Source organism: Nannobrachium achirus (genome assembly GCF_963921795.1).
Source record: "Nannobrachium achirus genome assembly, chromosome: 12".
In the NCBI taxonomy this organism is placed as follows: domain Eukaryota; kingdom Metazoa; phylum Chordata; class Actinopteri; order Myctophiformes; family Myctophidae; genus Nannobrachium; species Nannobrachium achirus.
The window spans coordinates 5,624,311-5,644,471 of NC_137832.1; the positions used below are offsets into that span (position 1 = coordinate 5,624,311).

General features: G+C 42.3%; 1 protein-coding gene across 1 annotated transcript in view; it reads left to right on the top strand.

Annotated features, from left to right (window-relative positions):
* Positions 1-20,161, top strand: part of tmc2b (transmembrane channel-like 2b) — a gene marked incomplete at both ends in the record, with an annotated part of 50,056 nt that overhangs the window by 14,992 nt on the left and 14,903 nt on the right. Inside the window, 9 exons of the mRNA XM_080737936.1 lie at positions 1,284-1,374; positions 1,505-1,586; positions 1,910-2,016; positions 3,080-3,178; positions 4,536-4,678; positions 5,913-6,060; positions 10,008-10,202; positions 13,434-13,613; positions 17,202-17,360. Of these exons, the coding sequence (XP_080594062.1) occupies positions 1,284-1,374; positions 1,505-1,586; positions 1,910-2,016; positions 3,080-3,178; positions 4,536-4,678; positions 5,913-6,060; positions 10,008-10,202; positions 13,434-13,613; positions 17,202-17,360 (1,204 nt within the window). The remainder of the gene's footprint in view (positions 1-1,283; positions 1,375-1,504; positions 1,587-1,909; positions 2,017-3,079; positions 3,179-4,535; positions 4,679-5,912; positions 6,061-10,007; positions 10,203-13,433; positions 13,614-17,201; positions 17,361-20,161) is intronic.

A 20,161-nucleotide genomic window follows, 5' to 3' on the forward strand; every position in this document is an offset into this window, starting at 1 on the left:
CACGCACGCACGCACGCACGCACGCACGCACGCACGCACGCACGCACGCACGCACGCGCGCGCGCGCACACACACACAGTCGGCATAATGTAATAGGTTTGTGTGAATCGGCTGTTTGTAAGGGGTTTGTCAGGGAGGAACAGGTGATGACGTCAACCCTGCAGAGGGTTTAAATTGCATCTACTAAATACATTTAATAAATCAATGCTACAATGATTGTTATATGAATTTTGCCACCACAGACTTTTCTTGAAAAATAAAGTGTTTATCGCAGTAGCAGCAGTGATGACAAACAGACGCGTTTGGGACATTCAGGCCTTCGTCAGTGCTAACAAAGGGCCTGAGTCAGGGACGTGCTGGCCATTGGGAAAAGCGGGACAACTCCCGAACGGCCGGTTCATTCCCGGCTGGTCCAGGCTGGCCATTAGGGGAAAAAATTAAATAAAATGTCGGCCTTTGTTCCATTTTGGGGGCTGGGCGGCCAACAAAGTAAATTGTCACTGTCGGGCAGAAACCTCGTATCTCCAAGTTTCAAATTTGTACATTTTTTCGCAAAGCAAAGCCCTGCTTCATCATACAAGGCCGTCGCACAAAAGTAGTGAAAACAGCCGATCTACAAGCACACAACGCCTCGCACCGCGAGGCGTTGTGTGCTTGTAGATCAGCTGTTTTCACTAGTTTAAATCATTTTTTAAATGATAAATACAAAACAAACGGTTTTGGACATACAAGGTTCCACCCAACAACGACGAAATATAACTCATGTAATTGGCCCACTGGCTTGTCACTTGTCATGATCTGAAATGGCAAATCTTTGAGTAGCAGCAGCGCTATAGAGAGAGATCTCTCTCTATAGCGCGCAATGAGGGCCTCTACACCTCTTTTTCCCGGGCTGAATCAGGGGCCCAGCACGTCCCTGGCCTGAGTATCCCATCCGTCTGTCATGACGGCTGCTGTGGTAAATACAAGAATTCAACAAGAATTCACCTTGTGAGTGAGGACTGTTTCTATCCACGGCTTTCCAACGCCCCATAGTGCATTGCGCAGACGTTGTACCGAGCTTCCGGCGCCGCAGCCGGGTGTGATTTACAAGCTCACAACGGACTGCATCTGCGACGCGACGTGAGCTTGTATGTCTGCCGTTAAACCGGAAGTGTGGTCCAAATAATCTCCAGTAAACTCCCGCGGGAAAGAGGTGGATATGCCTAGTCTTTTTCATAAACATTCACGTTTTTTTTCTTCTTTTTCCCCATTGTCTTACGCTTTTGCTTGTGGTCGGACAGGGAGTCACAGGAGTTTGTGGAGAAGTATGAAGGAGCGCTGGGGAAAGGCAAGGGCAGGAAGCTGTACGCCTTCAAAATCATGATGAACAAGGTGACCATAAGGAAATATCACTCAGACATTACTCTTATTGTCAACCAAAACAATGACATGACACATGCAGCATCGAAGGGCATTGTTGATCAACACAGTTTTGCCCCTGCTGTCTTTGTTTCATTTTCAGAAATGGATCAAGTTTAAACGTGACTTTGAAAACTTCAGGACGGCCTGCATTCCCTGGGAGAGCAGGATAAAAGAAGTGGAGAGTCGGTACCACCCTGACATTATGATATTATTATTATTATTACCCTGATTCTATGACTGTGACCTGTGTTAAACACTTGAGCCATATACTGTAGGTCTATACTTTGCCGTATGACAAATAGGGGGAAATAGCAGATCTACAAAATCATAACTCACGCATTGTGACACATACACTACGTTGTTAGTTTGGCAGAGTTAACGTGGTCTTCATTTGAGATGGGGGTCCACAGCCAAATACAATCCCTTTCAGGTGTCCTCGGCTTGACATGAAAAAGTTTGAGCACCACTGTTACTATTGCAACATAAGACTTTTCTCTCTCACCAGGTCACTTTGGCTCGTCCGTGGCGTCCTACTTCATCTTCCTCCGCTGGATGTACGGTCTGAACCTGGTGCTGTTTGGATTCATGTTTGGACTGGTGGTTCTACCAGAGGTACAGTACAGCTTACTGTACATTCTATCATTATGGACTGGTGGTTCTGCCAGAGGTACAGTACAGCTTACTGTACATTCTATCATTATGGACCACTAGTGGTGCTGCCAGAGGTACAGCCATGAGCTTACTGTACATTTAGTCTTGCGTAGCCAGACAACTATTCCACAAGAGTCTGGAACTACACTGCACGGAACTGTAGTCCCTTTGGAAACATAACAGAAACACACTAGCACAGACAGAGTCATTATAATGAACTGTAGTCCCATTGGAAACATAACAGAAACACGCTAGCACCGACAAACAATAACGCTTCCAGTAGAACTTATTATCGGCTATCGCTACTGCACCAAGGGAGTGGGTACGTCACATCCTCTTTATACCATACTCATCATAAGACTTTGGTTGCCCCAGACTGTATGACGGGAGCATTTGCAAATCGCAGCAGCCAGTCTGGCCACGCGAGACCACTGTACATTTGATCATATTTGGACTGGTGGTTCTGACTAATAATACTACTTAATAGCCTTAATACAGCTGTAATATATTTTGCCTAAACTCCAAAAATATAATATAATATAATATAATGTACATGTGAAAAGTCCAAGCCCATAGTCTACAATATTAATTTGCTCGTCTTTGACGTACAGTATTGTTGTACAGTATTTGACATGCAGTATTGTTGCCTGTATTTCAGCTAAATGAAATTGTGTGATATTCTGGTATCAAATACATGTTGTGTGTGTGTGTGTGTGTGTGTGTGTGTGTGTGTGTGTGTGTGTGTGTGTGTGTGTGTGTGTGTGTGTGTGTGTGTGTGTTTTAGGTGATGATGGGTCTACCATACTAACTATTATTATTAAATACATGTTGTGTGTGTGTTTAGGTGATGATGGGTCTCCTGTATTAAATATTATTATTAAATACATGTTGTGTGTGTGTTTAGGTGATGATGGGTCTCCCGTATTAAATATTATTATTAAATACATGTTGTGTGTGTGTTTAGGTGATGATGGGTCTCCCGTATTAAATATTATTATTAAATACATGTTGTGTGTGTGTTTAGGTGATGATGGGGCTCCCGTACGGCTCCATTGCCAGGAAGACTGTACCCAGAGAAGAGCAGGCAAAAGCCATGGACTTCTCTGTGCTCTTTGACTTTGATGTGAGAATTTATTTCATTTCATTCCTGCATTTCTTACACCTTTGTAGGAGTACTGTAACATTGACTTTCTTTGTAGGAGTAATTATCATTGTAGTGGAGTCAGTAACGCACTTTTTACTTCAAGTCATGATGCAAAGGTCCCCTATGGTATGGTAGCCATTATAAAAATGGCTATAAAAGGAAAATGAAGGGTGATCTAACTTGTCTCTTTGGATAAATTCTTTCCTATGGCCCTAAGGTACTTCCATACCAAAGGGGACCTTTGCATCATGACTTGAAGTTAACAGCTTATTTTTCGGCGTTACTGACTCCACTATTGACTGTGTTCTTTGTTGTGACCGATGGTCGCAGTTTAGTACGAGAAACGGCACATCATGTCTCCATCCGTCTGTCCGTTTTTCCGTGAACGCTTTTTTACGGTCTATGGGTTTGCCGCTCTGACATCAATGTGATTTCAGGGGAACCACACTAACAGAATCCCTTTTTTGCCCATATATGGAGATCCTTGATGTCATCGATATTAAGCCCATATCTAACAGGACTTCATAATGGGAATGCCCATATATGGAGGAAGACAGCCCATATCTGTGTGGCTGGTTCTACAGACAGGGATCTCCATATATAGGCATAAAAGGGATCGTATGCATGATGCCAGATGTCATATACGTCATAGGACTTTCACATAACGAATAACTGAGTAAGCATGTTTGGGCTCTCACAGCATATCTCCATATGCAGTACATAGATCTCCATATATGCGTATCAAGGGTCTCCATATATGGGTAACTAACTGGTCCGATATACCGGTACATCACTGGCCAGATGGCCAAGACATGGCGTGACCCTGCCCTAAGGTCGCTTGTCGCCCTGAGGGGTCTCACTAGTATTAGTACTGTAATTGCGACCGTTAGGTCGCAGTTACTTATACTCTTATACTATCCAAACCTCCACCGGCTGTCAGTCCCTCCGTCCGTCCCTCTGTCACGTCACTCGTCACACATCACACTTTCCCCCTACTCATATCTCCGCCACCATTGCACCTATCCATGCCAAACTTTGCACACACACTCCATGGCTGCCAAATCACAACCTCCACCCCTCATTTCTCACATGGCCCTCTTCTAGCACCACCATGAGGCCGATTCTTGCAAGACACATTTTTGGACACTGCTCCTACAGATTTTGCCCTAAAATCACGCAAACCGGTACACAGTATCTCTACAGTAATGTCATCGAAATGCATCTGTCCCATCTAGCGCCACCATCTGGACGATTTTTGAAAAACACATTTTTGGCCTATTTGGTTATCATTGTAGTACTGTAATGACCCAGTGTGTTCATGTGACTCCGCCCACAGGGATACTGTAAGTACTCCTTCCTGTTCTACGGCTACTACAACGACATCCGACAGATCGGCCTGCTCAAGTTCCGCCTCCCCCTGTCCTACCTGCTGGTGGGCGTCGGCATCTTCGGTTACAGCCTGATGGTCGTTATTAGAACGTATGTAATGCACACATGCACACACGCACGCACGCACACACACGCGCGCTACAGGATTGGAAAACCTGCACTGTTCGATGACACTGTTGAATGTTGCGATGACAATGTGACTCACAATAAGTGAACGCTTAACTCTCAAATACCTGGAACGCGCCCGAGTCGCGCTATAGATTTTAACCACTTTAACCATTATTTTATGCTTTAACTTTAGAAAAATAGCAGATATACAAGCTCACAGCGCGGCACCGAGTGCCGCGCTGCGAGCTTGTAGATCTGCTATTTTTGAAAAATCGTGAAAATGAGTGCAAGTCTTTGAACATCTTTGACCCGATCTTTGACCCGACTTCTAAATCCTTCCTCTAAATCATGCTGTTCTCAAACATTTTCTTGTCAAGGACCCACAAAATTACAGGTATTTGGCCACGGACCCCCATTTCAAAATACGTTGTTCCAGGGACCACCCAGAAGCAAATATTTGATTTACAAATGTTCGCTTTTAAATGGATATATTCAAAGACTTGTATATCTGCTATTTTTCAATAGTTAAAGCAGTCAATAATCCTAGGCCTAAATCTGGTTGCACACTGCACTGCGTTCTTTCGTTGCATTTTGGAAATCCGAAATCCTCGAAAGCATAATTCAGGCCAAGGGGAGAGAGAGAAGAGAGAGAGAGAGCAAGGGACACAGTGGAAACAGTTGCGAAAATCTGAAAAAAATCAACCCTGGTCCGAAAATAAATACGAAACGGGCGGCAGTGCGCAAAAGTGATTGTCATAACGTGAGGTAGATTTTTTTATTTGCTCGCTCCGAAATTAACTCAGATATTCGGCCCGAAAAACGCAGCAGTGTGCAAAGACCTTTACACCATAGAACCCAGACAATGAACAAGTATGCACTATATGCACACGAAGAGAACGAAATAACTGGATTCTATTTTCATTCCAACAACATGGTTTTAGTGAAAACATTGAGGACCAAATGTCCCCACAAGTATAGTAGAATTGGAGAAATAGACATTGTGGGGACCAAATAGTAGGTCCCCACAATGGCTAGGGTTAGGGTTAGGGTTAGAGTTAGGGTTAGGGTTAGGGTTAGGGGTTAGGTTTAGGGATAGAGGTTAGGGTAAGGCCTCAGGAAATGAATGGAAGTCTATGTAATGTCCCCACAACCTATGAAAACTAAGAGTGAGTGTGTGTGTGTGTGTGTGTGTGTGTGTGTGTGTGTGTGTGTCCAGGATGGCTCGTAACGCTAACGAAGGTGGAGACGGAGAAGGGGACTCGGACTTCACCTTCTCCTGGAAGATGTTCACCAGCTGGGACTACCTGATAGGAAACCCTGAGACCGCTGACAACAAGTACGCCTCCATCACCACCAGCTTCAAGGTATGCAAATGCCCCTCTTTCCATGTAGGGGTGGGCGATATGGTGATAATTATCGTTGAGACGATCCAATGTCTCCGCGATATGCCTTTTCAGAGATATCGTATATATCGTTATACAATTGAGGGAGCCTTGTAAAAAAATCCTGTTGAATTGTTAATACAGAGATTCATTGCCGAATTCAATTTAAACCTGCATTTTGGTCTAAATCAGTAGTTCTCAAACTTTAAAATGTCAAGGTCTCCCCTTAACTCTGACAGTTTACAAATGAATTACGGGTCCATTTGGTTTCATTTGTATACTGTCAGAGTTACATACTTGTAAAGTTTAATTTAGACCTCCCAAAAGGAATCCAGAGAGTCTTGTTTATGTCAAGTAAATTGAAAAAGAATTGTGATAAAATTGTGTATCGTGATACAGCTTGGAAAAATATTGTGATATTGTATTTTTTCATATCGCCTACCCCTATTTCCATGCCATACCTGAAGGCAGCATTCAAGAGAATTGCCTTGTCCAAACTCTCCTGAACTTGAATGCAGCATCTTATGTTGAAAGAATTGCCCTCTCTGTGTAGAAATCCATGCCGTTACGCCACATCTCCAGAATTGACTTGATTATGCTTAGTTCAGTGTGGTATCACGCACCGAAAATATCTGCTATTTTTTAATAGTTAAAGCAGGGGTCTTCAACAGCGGGTCCGGGACCCTAGGGGGTCCTCAGAGTTACCACAGGGGGTCCTTCAAATCTTTGTGTGATAGAAACTTTTTTTCTCCTTTTGTATATTAACCACTTGAAACCTAACGTCCATATTCGGAGAACTTTAGCCTAAAATACGCGCTGCGAGGTGTTGTGAGCTTGTAGATCTGCTATTTTTGGCAAAGAGGTTGGGTGTAGAGGGGAAAAAAGAGCACACTAAGTACAGAGTGAAAGGTCAAGTTTATTAAGTATTGACGGTTCAAGTGGTTACATATCTGATAAAATACACTGATGCTTGTGCTGTCTAAAAAGATATATGGTATCTATGGGTTGTGGGGGTCCCTGTGGGGGTCATCTCTCTCTCAGCTAAGGGGTCCTTGGCCTGAAAAGGTTGAAGACCCCTGAGTTAAAGCATAAAATAATGTTTTTAGTAGAGATGCGTAATAATGCGATCTCTGTCTTAATGGGTTAACTGTTCATTATAACTCTGAGAGTGTACAAATGGAGCCAAACCGTGTGCAACCGTGTGTTGGGTGGACGGTGATGGCATCTGCTCGTTGCCATGTCAGCGAAACACAAGCCCTACAAGCTGAAGGATTAGCCCGCTGACACAGGCTGACACAGGCTGACACAGGACACTTCCGCTGGCAACGTCACCTAAACGCTGATGTCACTCTCTTAACCGTCCACTCATATTTCCAGCTCTCTGACTGGCCGCCTCGCCAACGAGTCATGTGATACACACGCTGAAGAGGTCAAGTGCATTTACCACCCGAGGTGGAAGAAGCACTTGATTCTTTACTTAAGTAAAAGTAGCAGAACCTTAAAGGTGATACACCATGAAATTTCACTTTTCCTATTTTAAAACCTTTTTTTAGGGTCCCACTAGCACCTTCTATCCTCACAAAGTCCCATTTCTGACCGTTGTGTCTTTCTCTGGTTTTGAGAAGGCGAAGGTTAAAAGTATCCCACGGGTTCTCAAAACAGGCTGTCCAGATTTGCTGCCGATTGTGACGTCATCACAAAAAAAAAAAAAAAAATCAAAGAGTTTTTTCAAAAAAAAAAAAAAAAATTCAAAAAGATTTTGGGGGGGTGGCGCAGTTCAGGCCAAAGGTGGTACTGCAGCTGAAATGCTCTGAGAGCCATTCAAAAATGAGAGAGGCTCTCTATTCAGGAGTGGTAATTTAGCCTCAAACCTATTGAAAAACGTTTTTGGGACATAAACAATATGACATAGATACTTTTTAAATGCATGGTGTATCACCTTTAATATGGAAATAGTTACAAGAAAATGGCAAGTAGGAAATAGCATTAAAGGGATATTTCACTTTCAAAAAGACTTTTGGTAATTTTATCATCTAATCAGGCTTTTATGAACACCCTGAACAGTTTTTAATTTGCTTGATTCAATATTTATATTTGATGTAAATATTACCAGGCCCTCCAGGCCCGCAGGGCCTCACACACACCCATTGTAACTTCAAACTTAATTTTAACCATGATAGATTCATTAAAAACACCCATTATTTTTTTCTGGTGACTCATATTACCCTCCTAATACGTGAGCAGGCCATGTTTTTTCAATAACTTTTTTCATTTATTTTTAATAATAATTTTTTGTATTTAATTTTTTCCATTTTCCCAAATAATTATTAAAAATAAATGAAAAAAGTTATGGAAAAAACACAGCCTTCTCACGTATTAGGAGGGTATTATGAGTCACCAGAAAAATAATGGGTGTTTTTAATGAATCTATCACGGTTAAAATGGAGTTTGAAGTTACAGTTCCCCTGTTGAAAGTGGAATATCCCCTTTAACATAAAAAAAAGTAAAATGACTCGAAATGTTCAAAACTTCTTTTGTTTTTCCTCCCTGGCTGTAGGAATCCATCGTTAAAACCCATTTAGGCCTAGAATTATTGAATGCTTTAACCAGTGAAAAATAGCAGATATACAAGCTCACAGCGCGGCACCGAGTGCCGCGCTGTGAGCTTGTATATCTGCTATTTTTGAAAAAAGTCGTGAAAATGTGTGCAAATCTTTGAGTGTATGTATTTTCAAAGCAAACGTTTGTAACTCAAATTTTGCTTCTGGGGGGTCCCTGGAACTAAATATTTTGAGATGGGGGTCCGTGACCAAATACATATCAGTTTGAGGGTCCTTCACATAAAAAGGTTTGAGAACCACTGACATAGTAGTCTCTCAAGAACAGACCAACTGAGCTCCATTTAAGTGAAAAGGACCTTTTCTTTGACGATGGCTGGCCAGATTGCTGACATAGAAACATAGGGTTTTTCAAAAAACCTTAGAAGGATTCAAAAGACACTTATAGAATCGGGTCAAAATTCGAATTTTCACGATTTAAAAAAAATAGCAGATCTACAGGCTCACAGCCGCGCTGTGAGCTTGTATATCTGCTATTTTTGAAAAAAGTCGTGAAAATTTGTGCAAATCTTTGAATGTATGTATTTTCAAAGCAAACGTTTGTAACTCAAATTTTGCTTCATGGGGGGTCCCTGGAACTAAATATTTTGAGATGGGGGTCCGTGACCAAATACATATCAGTTTGAGGGTCCTTCAGATAAAAAGGTTTGAGAACCACTGACATAGTAGTCTCTCAAGAACAGACCAACTGAGCTCCATTTAAGTGAAAAGGACCTTTTCTTTGACGATGGCTGGCCAGATTGCTGACATAGAAACATAGGGTTTTTCAAAAAACCTTAGAAGGATTCAAAAGACACTTATAGAATCGGGTCAAAATTCGAATTTTCACGATTTAAAAAAAATAGCAGATCTACAGGCTCACAGCCGCGCTGTGAGCTTTGTATAGCTGCTATTTTTGAGCGGTGGTCACAATGCTCCTATACGTGGCCGTGTGTGTGGGTCTGTCTGTCTGTTTGTTTGTCTGTTTGTCTGTCTGTCTCCGGGTATGTAGCCTGCCCTGCAGTAACCTTTTCTGACCACACATGTTAAGGGAGGGGCGCTGTTGTTCAGGATAGGCCAGGCATAGGCCAGGCACACTCACACACAAACACACACAGGGGGCACACACACACACACACACACACACACACACACACAGGGGGCACACACACACACACACACACACACACACACACACACACACACACACACACACACCACCGCTCAGTTCACACGAGTGTGATTTTTTCAATAGTTAAAGCATAAAATAATGATACACAATAATGTGTACCCGTTCTAAATGGGTTTTAATGCGTTTCTCCCCGGCTGTAGGAATCCATCGTGGACGAGCAGGAGAACCAGAAGGACGAGAACGTCCACCTGCGTCGCTTCCTGCGGGTTCTGGCCAACGCCCTCATCCTGTGCGCGCTGGGCGGCAGCGGGTACCTCATCTACTTCGTGGTCAAACGGTCGCAGGACTTCGCCAAACTGGAAGACGAAGAACTGACCTGGTTCCAGAAGAACGAGGCAGGTTCAGATGAGGCCCTTTAATGCCACCCTTTCACCACTAGAGGGCGCCCAGTGGCCATAGAAAATCCCATAGAGATATGCTGGTATCATAGGCGCCGGACCATGGACTGTTTGGGCTGGACTGCCACCCCACTTTTAGGCTATCGAGCTTTTTTTTCTTTTTTTTCTGTATGTTTTCTCCTCGACCGGCGCGAGGGCAGTAGCCCCGCCCAGTGCGACCCCCAGTCACTCATGCTAATACACAAGTCTGTCTGCTTACATGTTCAACCGGTTCTGAACTTCTGATGACGGCCTGGCTGCAGTGCATGGTAGCCTAAAGTAACAAATTAGCCTATACTCAAGTAGCCTACTGTAGTACAATTTTTAGGCTTTCTCAGAGGCAAATATAGTAGGCTACTTTTACTCCACTACAAATATTTGAAAACAGTTAAGTTACTTTGCAGATTTCGATTATTATAAAGGCATACATTAACCAGTTCAGTCTCTATATTTAGACCATTAGAAATGAAAATACAAGATCTGCTAAAATATTTGTATCTATGGTAGTCTACATGTTTTAAAACCTGTGAAATGGGACGTTCTGCAAATGACTACGTTTTATTTATACAGTAGCTACATTTTGATACCAAAACGTCATTATGCAAGTATTTTGGACATGGGACTTCTAACAGAGTATTTCTACTTTTACTTACTTAAGTAAAACATGTGAGTAGGTCTACTTTTCTTATTTCTTCACTGACGGCCGGGCTGCAGCGTCGGCTCGGTCTCTCTCTCTCTCCTCACTCAGTCGACTACGATGTAAAAGCAGTTCGTTCTAACTTTCACTATACAGTAGCTGGAATTTCCCTTACTTTATTCACATTTAAACTTAATGTATTTTCTCGAAAATACATTGAGCGCAGCAGAGCCCTCATTCATGCCGAGATTACAGAAGGCATAACAAGGCATAGGCGTACAACATTGTAGGGCATAATAATTAATATTGAAATAAGAAAAGCAGGATAAAACAAGTTAGGCCTATGTATTGTGAAAAAGTTGAATTCAATTCTTAATCCAGAGCTACTAACAATTGTCATCTAACAACACATTGTGCTAGTGATTGTTGTGATAGTTATACTAAAGTCCGAGGTGTACGTTTGGTTACGGTTATGACGTCACCACCTGGCCACGCCCACATCACCGTCCCCTCACTATTTTACCACTGCCGGCGCCACTGGCTGGTATATGCAGAAGCCCTGCAGCCATGACTTGCCTGAACACTTTCCTTTGTGCATGTACAGGAAGAGGATGAAGTTAGCTTGAAGTTAGCTATTGGCTACCAAGCATTTTAGAAGCCTTATTTTCGTCAACTTAGCCATGATTAAACCTTGCACACCTCATGCATGGGAAAAAAACAGAGAAGAATGAGCTCTAAAAAATCCAATGCAATCCTGGATTGCATTGGAGTGGATTTGTGCAGTTTGTTCACAGCTTTCAAACAAAAAAATCCGATTGGAAATCCGTTCAGGCATTCTTGAGATAATAGCCATTATGTTTTACATGTTATGTAAACAAACATGGCTGCCCTGTATGTTAGATGGGGTTGTATGGGGGTGGAACATGCAAAATCGCGATTGAAATCATGTTCACTAGATTTGATGGGGTCCAAAAAAATTTTTTCAAAAAAAGATTTTTCCAAAAAAAAAATATATTATTATTATTATTTTTTTTTTTATCCCGAATTTATTCGGGATTGGCACTCTGGGCCCTCATAATAATCCCGAGTAAATTCGGGATAGGCACTCAACCTGAAAAATACCTTAAAATGTCTTCTGAATCTTCTGTGTGGAGTTTGCATGTTCTCCCCGTGTCTCCTAGGGTTGATACCCTCACAAAAACATGTAGTAATCCTGGTCTCAATAATGCCTCCCCCTGGCCAGCCGGGGCGCTTGATGGAGGGGAACGGAACTGGTTGGAATAACGTGTTCCTTCCACGTGCTACGTCCAAACCAGGGAAATCTCCACTGTCAGGTGAAAAGAAACAACTTGGACTACTCATGCATTGAAGGAAGCATGAGGTCAGTCCGTTGTCTCCCCAGGCGCGGCAGAGGGAGAGCAGAGCCCAGGATTACATAGTCAATTGGCACTGGGTGAAAATGGGTTTCAAAATCGTGGGATAAAAATTAGAAAAAAAAAAAAAGTCTTCTGAATCCTAATGGTTTTCCGAAAAACGTTCTGTTTCTTTCTCTGCGGTGCTCAAAGTTTTTAATGTTAAGGACCCCCTAGAATTATGTTTGGCCGCCAAAATATTTTGTATCAGGGACCCCCCAGAAGCAAAGATTTGAGTTGCAAATGTTGCTTTAAAAAAAGATACATTCAAAAATGTCACGATTTAAAAATAAATAGCAGATCTACAAGCTTGCAGCGCGGCATTTGGTGCCGGATTTGAACCCGGTTTCCTGCGCTATAGTGCTGACACTTTTACCATTGAGCTAATACAGCCTGCCTGCTTGCTCAGAGGATGAATGTAATCTTGATCATCAGGTCATAATTCGTATCAGTTCCTGTGGCCTTTGACACGATCTAAAGGTCTCAATAGAAGAGCAGGGAGACAAAATACAACCACCCCAGTTGTATATGTTATAAATACTGTATTAAATCTAACTATTAGTTCAGGGGTTCCCAAACTGTTTTGGCTCAGGGCACCCCTATAAATATTCTTTTCATCCGAGGCACCCCTACAATATATTCATAATTTTCACTCCCAACACCTTATACTTATGCCATATTTTAGCGATTATGTTGCGAGGAAAACGTTGAGATAATAGCCATTTTGGTTAGAACTGACTGAAAATAACTTTGTACTTCAAGTTTAAAATGATACTAAATATGTTTTTTAAGTGTCCAAATAAATTCCAAATATTATCAAATTATCTCGCGGCACCCCTGGACTGCTGTCACGGCACCCCAGGGTGCCCCGTCACCCACTTTGAAAACCCCTGTAAACCCCTGTATCATTTTACAGAACGTCTGTGTGCCGTCTGTCTGCATGCTGACATCACTGATCCTAAACAGTGCCCAAATCTGATATGTCCGCATGCTGAAATAGTGACCAGTGACACATTTGGAGATGACTGACATCACGGACTGACAACACGTAACGCCGTTATATGGGCATAAACGGCCGGGGTGAAACAGTGCCCAAATTTGGAGATGTCTTAAATCCTACTCTCCTCTGTTTGGTATCAGGTGGAGTTTGTCATGTCCCTCCTGGGTCTGGTGTGTCCTCCTCTGTTTGAGTCCATTGCTGAGCTGGAGGAGTATCACCCCCGTATCGCCCTCAAGTGGCAGCTGGGACGCATATTCGCCCTGTTCCTGGGGAACCTCTACACCTTCCTGTTCGCCCTGTTCGATGAGGTCAATGCCAAGGTAGGGGAGATACCGGGTGTGTGTGTGTGTGTGTGCGTGCGTGCGTGCGTGCGTGCGCAATTGTGTGCTTATGTGTCACCTGTGTCCTGTGTCACCTGTGTCCCATCAGCCAATCCCTGTGCTGATTGTTTTTAGATTTTCACCTGTGTCTATTTAAACTCCCTTGTGATTTAACTGACTGTCATGTTGTTGAGGTGTTCACTTCTAGTTCTTGGTCGTGTTCTCAGTATAGTCATTTGTTCTCCTTGTGTTCCTGGATTTCGATTAATAAATTCTCTTGCTTTTGACCTGCTTTGGCCTCTGAATGCATTTGGATAGATCTCCCAACCCGAACCCTCATAGATGAATGCCCTACTACTTACTTCATTGTACAAGAGGGTCATGAAAAAGAAAATGGCAGATTTTTTTAAATCTTTATATTCAATCAGTGAAAAATAGCCACAAGAGTTTGACTAAATAACCACATTCGATCCATTGTAACAGATAATTTTTCTACATTGTCTCAAAAGTAACCAAATATTTGGACATAGGCTAAATAGTTCAAGGTTTCCACCCAACATAAGGTTTGCATCTATGCCATGAATAATTTCACAATTGCTTTTACGTGTCGGGTACCCCTACTCATATGCTAGATAAGGCATAGGCCTCTTCAGTGCTTAATTTGTCAAGTTCAGTGCTTATTTGTGCGCCCGAATCCGGGCGCACAAATAACGCATTTTATTATATTTTGTACCTAAATGTACACACCCAGTATAACATTAGCAGCAACATTTGGCACAAATGGCCCATCAGCACTGGTAATCAATCTATCAATTTGGAATGATCAATCTGAATATAACATATAATTGCATCAATAAACAATTCAATAACAATAAATGCATGATAAATAAGCAAACAAGCATCACTTCGAGAGAAATAAAACACAGAGAGAACAGATATAAGAACACAGTTTATTTATAGATTTTGATTGACAGGGAGGGTCCCGTAACCAATCAAATTGAAATAGGTCATCCGGAGGTGAGGGAGCTTGTTCCCCCTTGCTCCCCATAAATTATGGCCTGATTAGTCCGGTTCACTATGTTAAGAAATGTTTATTCGTTCAAAATTTGTGGGGATTTGTAAAACTATACATTTTTGAAATCTTCAGAGCATGGGGAATCCAAAAATCTGTGTTTGCATTTGCACAGACACCTGCAAAGCCGCCATTTTGGACGTTCAAAATGGCCGACATAAAATACATAATTTGTGCTATCTTGGCTTCTAGACAACCTAGAAGCTTAATTAAACATGCCAATCCTATGTTTTCTGGGTCAAGGAATCAAATAAGTAAATGATGGGTGTAAAATATTCCGGACCCCCACCCCCTTTCTGGGGTTATCTATTTTGGGACCTCCCAGAACAGTACACCAGCCAGTTAATGTCCGATTTTCATAATATTAGAGTTGTTTTGTAGGTTTTAAAACATCCCGAGTTAATTTATTACACTTTTAAAGCAGCCAGAATAACCTTTCTGACTTTTGGTTGGGGTCTTTCCTCACCGGGGACCCCCCAGACAGACCCCTGAGCCTATCTCAGTAATCGCTCTGCTCCTGCTCCAGAACAATGGTAAATTATATCATAATTGAAGCATAAAAGTTGTTGTAGCTGGGCTCTGGAAACAGAATAACAGGGGTCTTCCACAGGGGGTCCGGGACCCCTGGGGGGTCCTCATAGTCAGTACAGGGGGTCCGCCAAATCTTTATGGGATCTTTTTTTTTTTTTTTTTTTACATTTGAAACTTTGAATGTTTTTAGGTATCCTGGGTTATGTATTGTACTTTGATGGTTTATTAGTATTCTCAGAATTATTTATATATTTTGTGTGTTAGACAGTTATGGTTGACAGGTGTTACTGCAGGGATTGCAATAATTAAGGTATTGCAACTTCTTACTTTGGGCGTGCAGAATAACGTGTCTATGTATTGCACTGCACTACCCACTGACAACACAACACGCACACCTCTTTGTATTGTCACCCCAAAACCCTCACCCTATCCAAGAGCCCATGATCATGGTCATGCAGGATCTATTCGTCTTCATCATCGTCATCTTCAATGTCCAACCTAATAGTGTTGACAGTGTCTCCACCATAGCATAGAGTGAAAGGCAGGTTATTTGACTAGCTGCAACGTCCCTTGCAAACTGCTTTTCAGTCACATTATGAGCTCAAGTACTGCCTTTGGAGCAGGGAGGGCAAGACACCTGACTGGAACATAGCCTCCACTCTCTGAATTCCAACTATTTTCTATTGGTGGGCAATTTGACAGGTATGATTTATCCCTCATTGTGACGTAGTTGGCAGAGAGGATATGTGGTAACAGTGCAGCACAAGTTGGAGGTAGCATCTGAGTTCCCATCTGAGTAATTGCAGGGTTGTTGGACCTTTTGAACTGTAAACACGGCATGCAAAATGCTCCAATGACTGCAATGTTGATGGAAGCTCACCATTAATAAGCTCAGGAGGAACCCTTGCCAAGGTCCTTGAAGCGGTTAAAGGCTTGGTCATCACCATCAGGCTTCATCATGTCCCTTGATGAATGTATTGTATTATGATGCCTACTTTGTTATAACTGACAAATTGCCCTGAGCTTCCATCAATCGAAGAAAATAGATGGAATTCAGAGATTGGAGGGTATTTCCAGTCAGGTGTCATTGTTCTGGAGCAGGAGCAGAGCGATTACTGAGATAGGCACAGGGGTCTGTCTGGGGGGTCCCAGGTGAGGAAAGACCCCAACCAAAAGTCAGAAAGGTTATTCTGGCTGCTTTAAAAGTGTAATAAACAAACTCAGGATGTTTTAAAACCTACAAAACAACTCTAATATTATGAAGATTGGACATTAACTGGCTGGCGTACTGTTCTGGGAGGTCCCAAAAGAGATAACCCCCAGAAAGGGGGTGGGGGTCCGGAATATTTTACACCCATCATTTACTCATTTGATTCCTTGACCCAGAAAACATAGGATTGGCATGTTTAATTAAGTTTCTAGGTTGTCTAGAAGCCAAGATAGCACAAATTATGTATTTTATGTCGGCCATTTTGAACGTCCAACATGGCAGCTTTGCAGGTTTCTGTGCAAATGCAAACAAAGATTTCTGGATTACCCATGCTCTGAAGATTCCAAAAATGTATAGTTTTACTTATCCCCACAAATGTTGCAGATGTTGAACGAAAATACATAGTGAACCTGACTAGATGGGCCCCTTGCAGTTTTCTAAGTAAAATGTAGTTGGGTAAAGGGAGTACTGAAGCCAAAAACATAGTCCCTAATAGAGGTCATGCTGCCAAAGAATGTTCCTTGTACTTAAACTACATGAATTCTAGCATGACTATTCTGATGATAAACATTTAGCAAAAATAGCCAATCTATAGGTTCACAACGCATCACATCGCAACGTGTTGTGAGCTTGTAGATCCCCTATTTTCGGTGTAGAGATTAGGTTTAGACAGGTAAAAAAAGCAGCTGCTTAGAACCCGGTCAACAAAGTGGTTAAACCTATTATAGTCCTAAAACAATTCTGATGTCTTTATTATCTGTTGTCTTGTGTTCAGCTGGAGCAGGAGAAGGAGATAAAGAACTCAACGATCTGGGCCCTGAACGAGTACTACGCCAACTACAGCAGCTTCTACAACACCTCTGATATCCCTCCACCCGACATCCACCCTGCCGACGCCATCAGAGGACCCTGCTGGGAGACGGCTGTAGGAATAGTAAGACGTTTAAAGGCTATAGTTAACACTGTGGGCAATTACACTCTGATTCTATAAATGCCTTCTATATCCTTCCAAGGTTTGTGGAAAAATGCATGTTTCCATGTCAGTGGTTCTCAAACCTTTTCATAGCAAGGACCCCTAGAATTATATGTACCAGGGACCCCCCAGAAGCAAAGATTTGAGGTAAAAACGGTCACTTTAAAATAATACAGTACATGTATGTATTCAAAGATTTGCACACATTTTCATGATTTTTCTAAAATAGCAGATCTACAAGCTCATAGCGCGGCACTGAGCTTGTAGATCTGCAATTTCTTTAATAGTTAAAGCATAAAATAATGGTTAAAGTAATAATGCATAATAATGCATTCCAGATCTTAATGGGTTAAAGGCTATAGTTAACACTGTGGGCAAAAAAAAAAAGAAAAAAAAAAAAGACTTACAATATTGCAGTCACATACTGTACATCAAATGCAAAGAGACAGTGTAGCTCGAATATGCATTTCTGTGCTTATGACAAATCTATGCTCCGTCGTATGATGGTGACCAGCACCAAAGGAAAGAGCAAGAGAGAAATCTGTCTGCCACCATCACATGACGAAGTATAAATCGGCTTTAGGTTGACGTGTGCTGTCATCACCCCCTGGAACTTCCCTGCTCACTTTTCCTCATGGCTTCAACGTCAGTATTATGAGCCATCGAAGAAAAGATTTTTTTTTTTTTTTTTTTTTACTCAAATAGTATTTTGTAATCGAGGAGCAGTAAACTATAGGATTGCAGGTAAACCAAGGACCTAGCATCAGTCTAAACGATATGCTGTCAAAATAATAACCTGTATACAAAACTATTAACTCATTAAAAGCCAACCCCGCGATGTCGCGGGAAAAGTAATAGAGTATCTATAGTGCCATCCACGCGATGTCGCGGGAAAAGTAATATATTACTGTAACGGCGAGTAAAAATACCTAGTACAATGGCCGACGCTCCGGAGACGAAATCCGCGCTGATTTGTCATCATCACGGCTCCACGAGCACACAATAGTCATCCCATAACATTGAGGTGGACGGGCCGCCTCATCTTTAATGTCCATTATCTCAAAACTACACTTTAGAAGCGAAGATGGAGGCAGATGCTCGCTTATAAAACACATGTATAAACGCTACGAGCCGATCCAGCATGGCTCCACATAAACAATGATCGGTTCAGTCGAAGGATCCGATGACGTCAGACCGGAAGTACTTCCGGTGGCCTTCAAAATAAGACAAAATAAGAGAACGGCCGTGAATGGGGGGGGGGTGGGAGGCACTCTGGATATTATAATCCGTTAATGTCTGAGGCTTTTAATGAGTTAAGAGTAACTAACTTACTAGAACAATAACCTAGCATCCATTTATGAATGGGCAATGAAAAACAAGCCCAAGTAACAAAAACATGAGAATAAAGGACGAGGTATACATAGAAGCAAAATGACCCAAAGTTCTGCTCATAATCTTTTCCAAATCCCAAAACCTAGACCTCCCCAATCTCCGTATCACCACCACCAATGGTTCAATTATAGAAAAGGTCTCAGAATGCAAGTACCTTGGCATATGGCTGGACGACAAACTTAATTTTAAACATCATATAGATAACCTTGTTGTAAAACTCCGCCAAAAGATTGGCTGCCTCTATAGAAACAAAACTAGTTTCCCCATGCTATGTAGGAAGAGGATCATAGAAGCTGCTACATTTCTATCTGTGTTGGATTATGGAGATATAATCTATCGTCATGAAGGTGCCTCCATGAAGCCTCTGGACTCAGTTTACCAGTCAGCTTTGAGGTTTATTACTGGTGCCAACTATAACACTCATCACTGTGCCCTGTATGATATGGTGGGCTGGTGTTCCCTGTCAGAGAGGCGCAATTATCATTGGCATCTCTTTATTTAAGCCCTGGTTGGAAAACTGCCACCATACATCTCTTCCATGCTACGTGAGAAACCTAGTCACATTAACACTTGCTCCAGCGACTGGCTGGCCCTTAACACATGGGCTGCTAAGGTTTATAACATTTATAGCTGTTGCTGCTGCCACCATTGACTTACGCTTTGTTTTGACGTGCCTCGCAAGCTTTGTGCGTGTGCACGTGCGTGTCCAGAGAAGATAGAGGAGGATAATCCATTTGTTTACAAACGCTCGCGAAACTAAAATCCAAAAATCGCGGTAAAATCGCGGTAAAGTGTCGCCGTGAAAACAATCAGCTCTCTGCTTCCATGGGGCTGTTTTCATCTCATTCTTAGATAAAGCCGTTCTTATGTTTCAAAGTAGAATCTAAAGCAATGTTAAGTCCTTCCGTGATGTCTTCCCCAGAGGGGCTGCCTGCACTGACTGGGTGACGTAATGGACTCAGGTCATTCAAAGGGCAGCTGCAGGCTCAAAAAGTTAACTGTTTGTTGCCTCGTCTGTGAACGAGATAACTTCCTGTGGCAGGGGGACACCTAGTGGCCTTAACTCGTCCCTGAACGAGTTTGGCTCCCCAAGTGTTAAGGTCCCCTTTGCTAATTCGGAACTGGGAAGGAGCATTAGTGCACCTGCATAGCCTACTTGACCATACTAGATTCTAGTCTACTAGACAAGCTCGAAATGCGGTGCGTCAAGCTTGTAGATCTGCTCTACTATTGCTACTTTTGAATTTGGACGCTGAAAAGTAACGGTTTTGAACCTTTGGAGGTATCCAACAGAGACAATTGGCAAGTGATCAGATGGGATTTGTGTAATTCAAAGAAAGACAAAAATTAACTTGACAAAATCCTTGCTT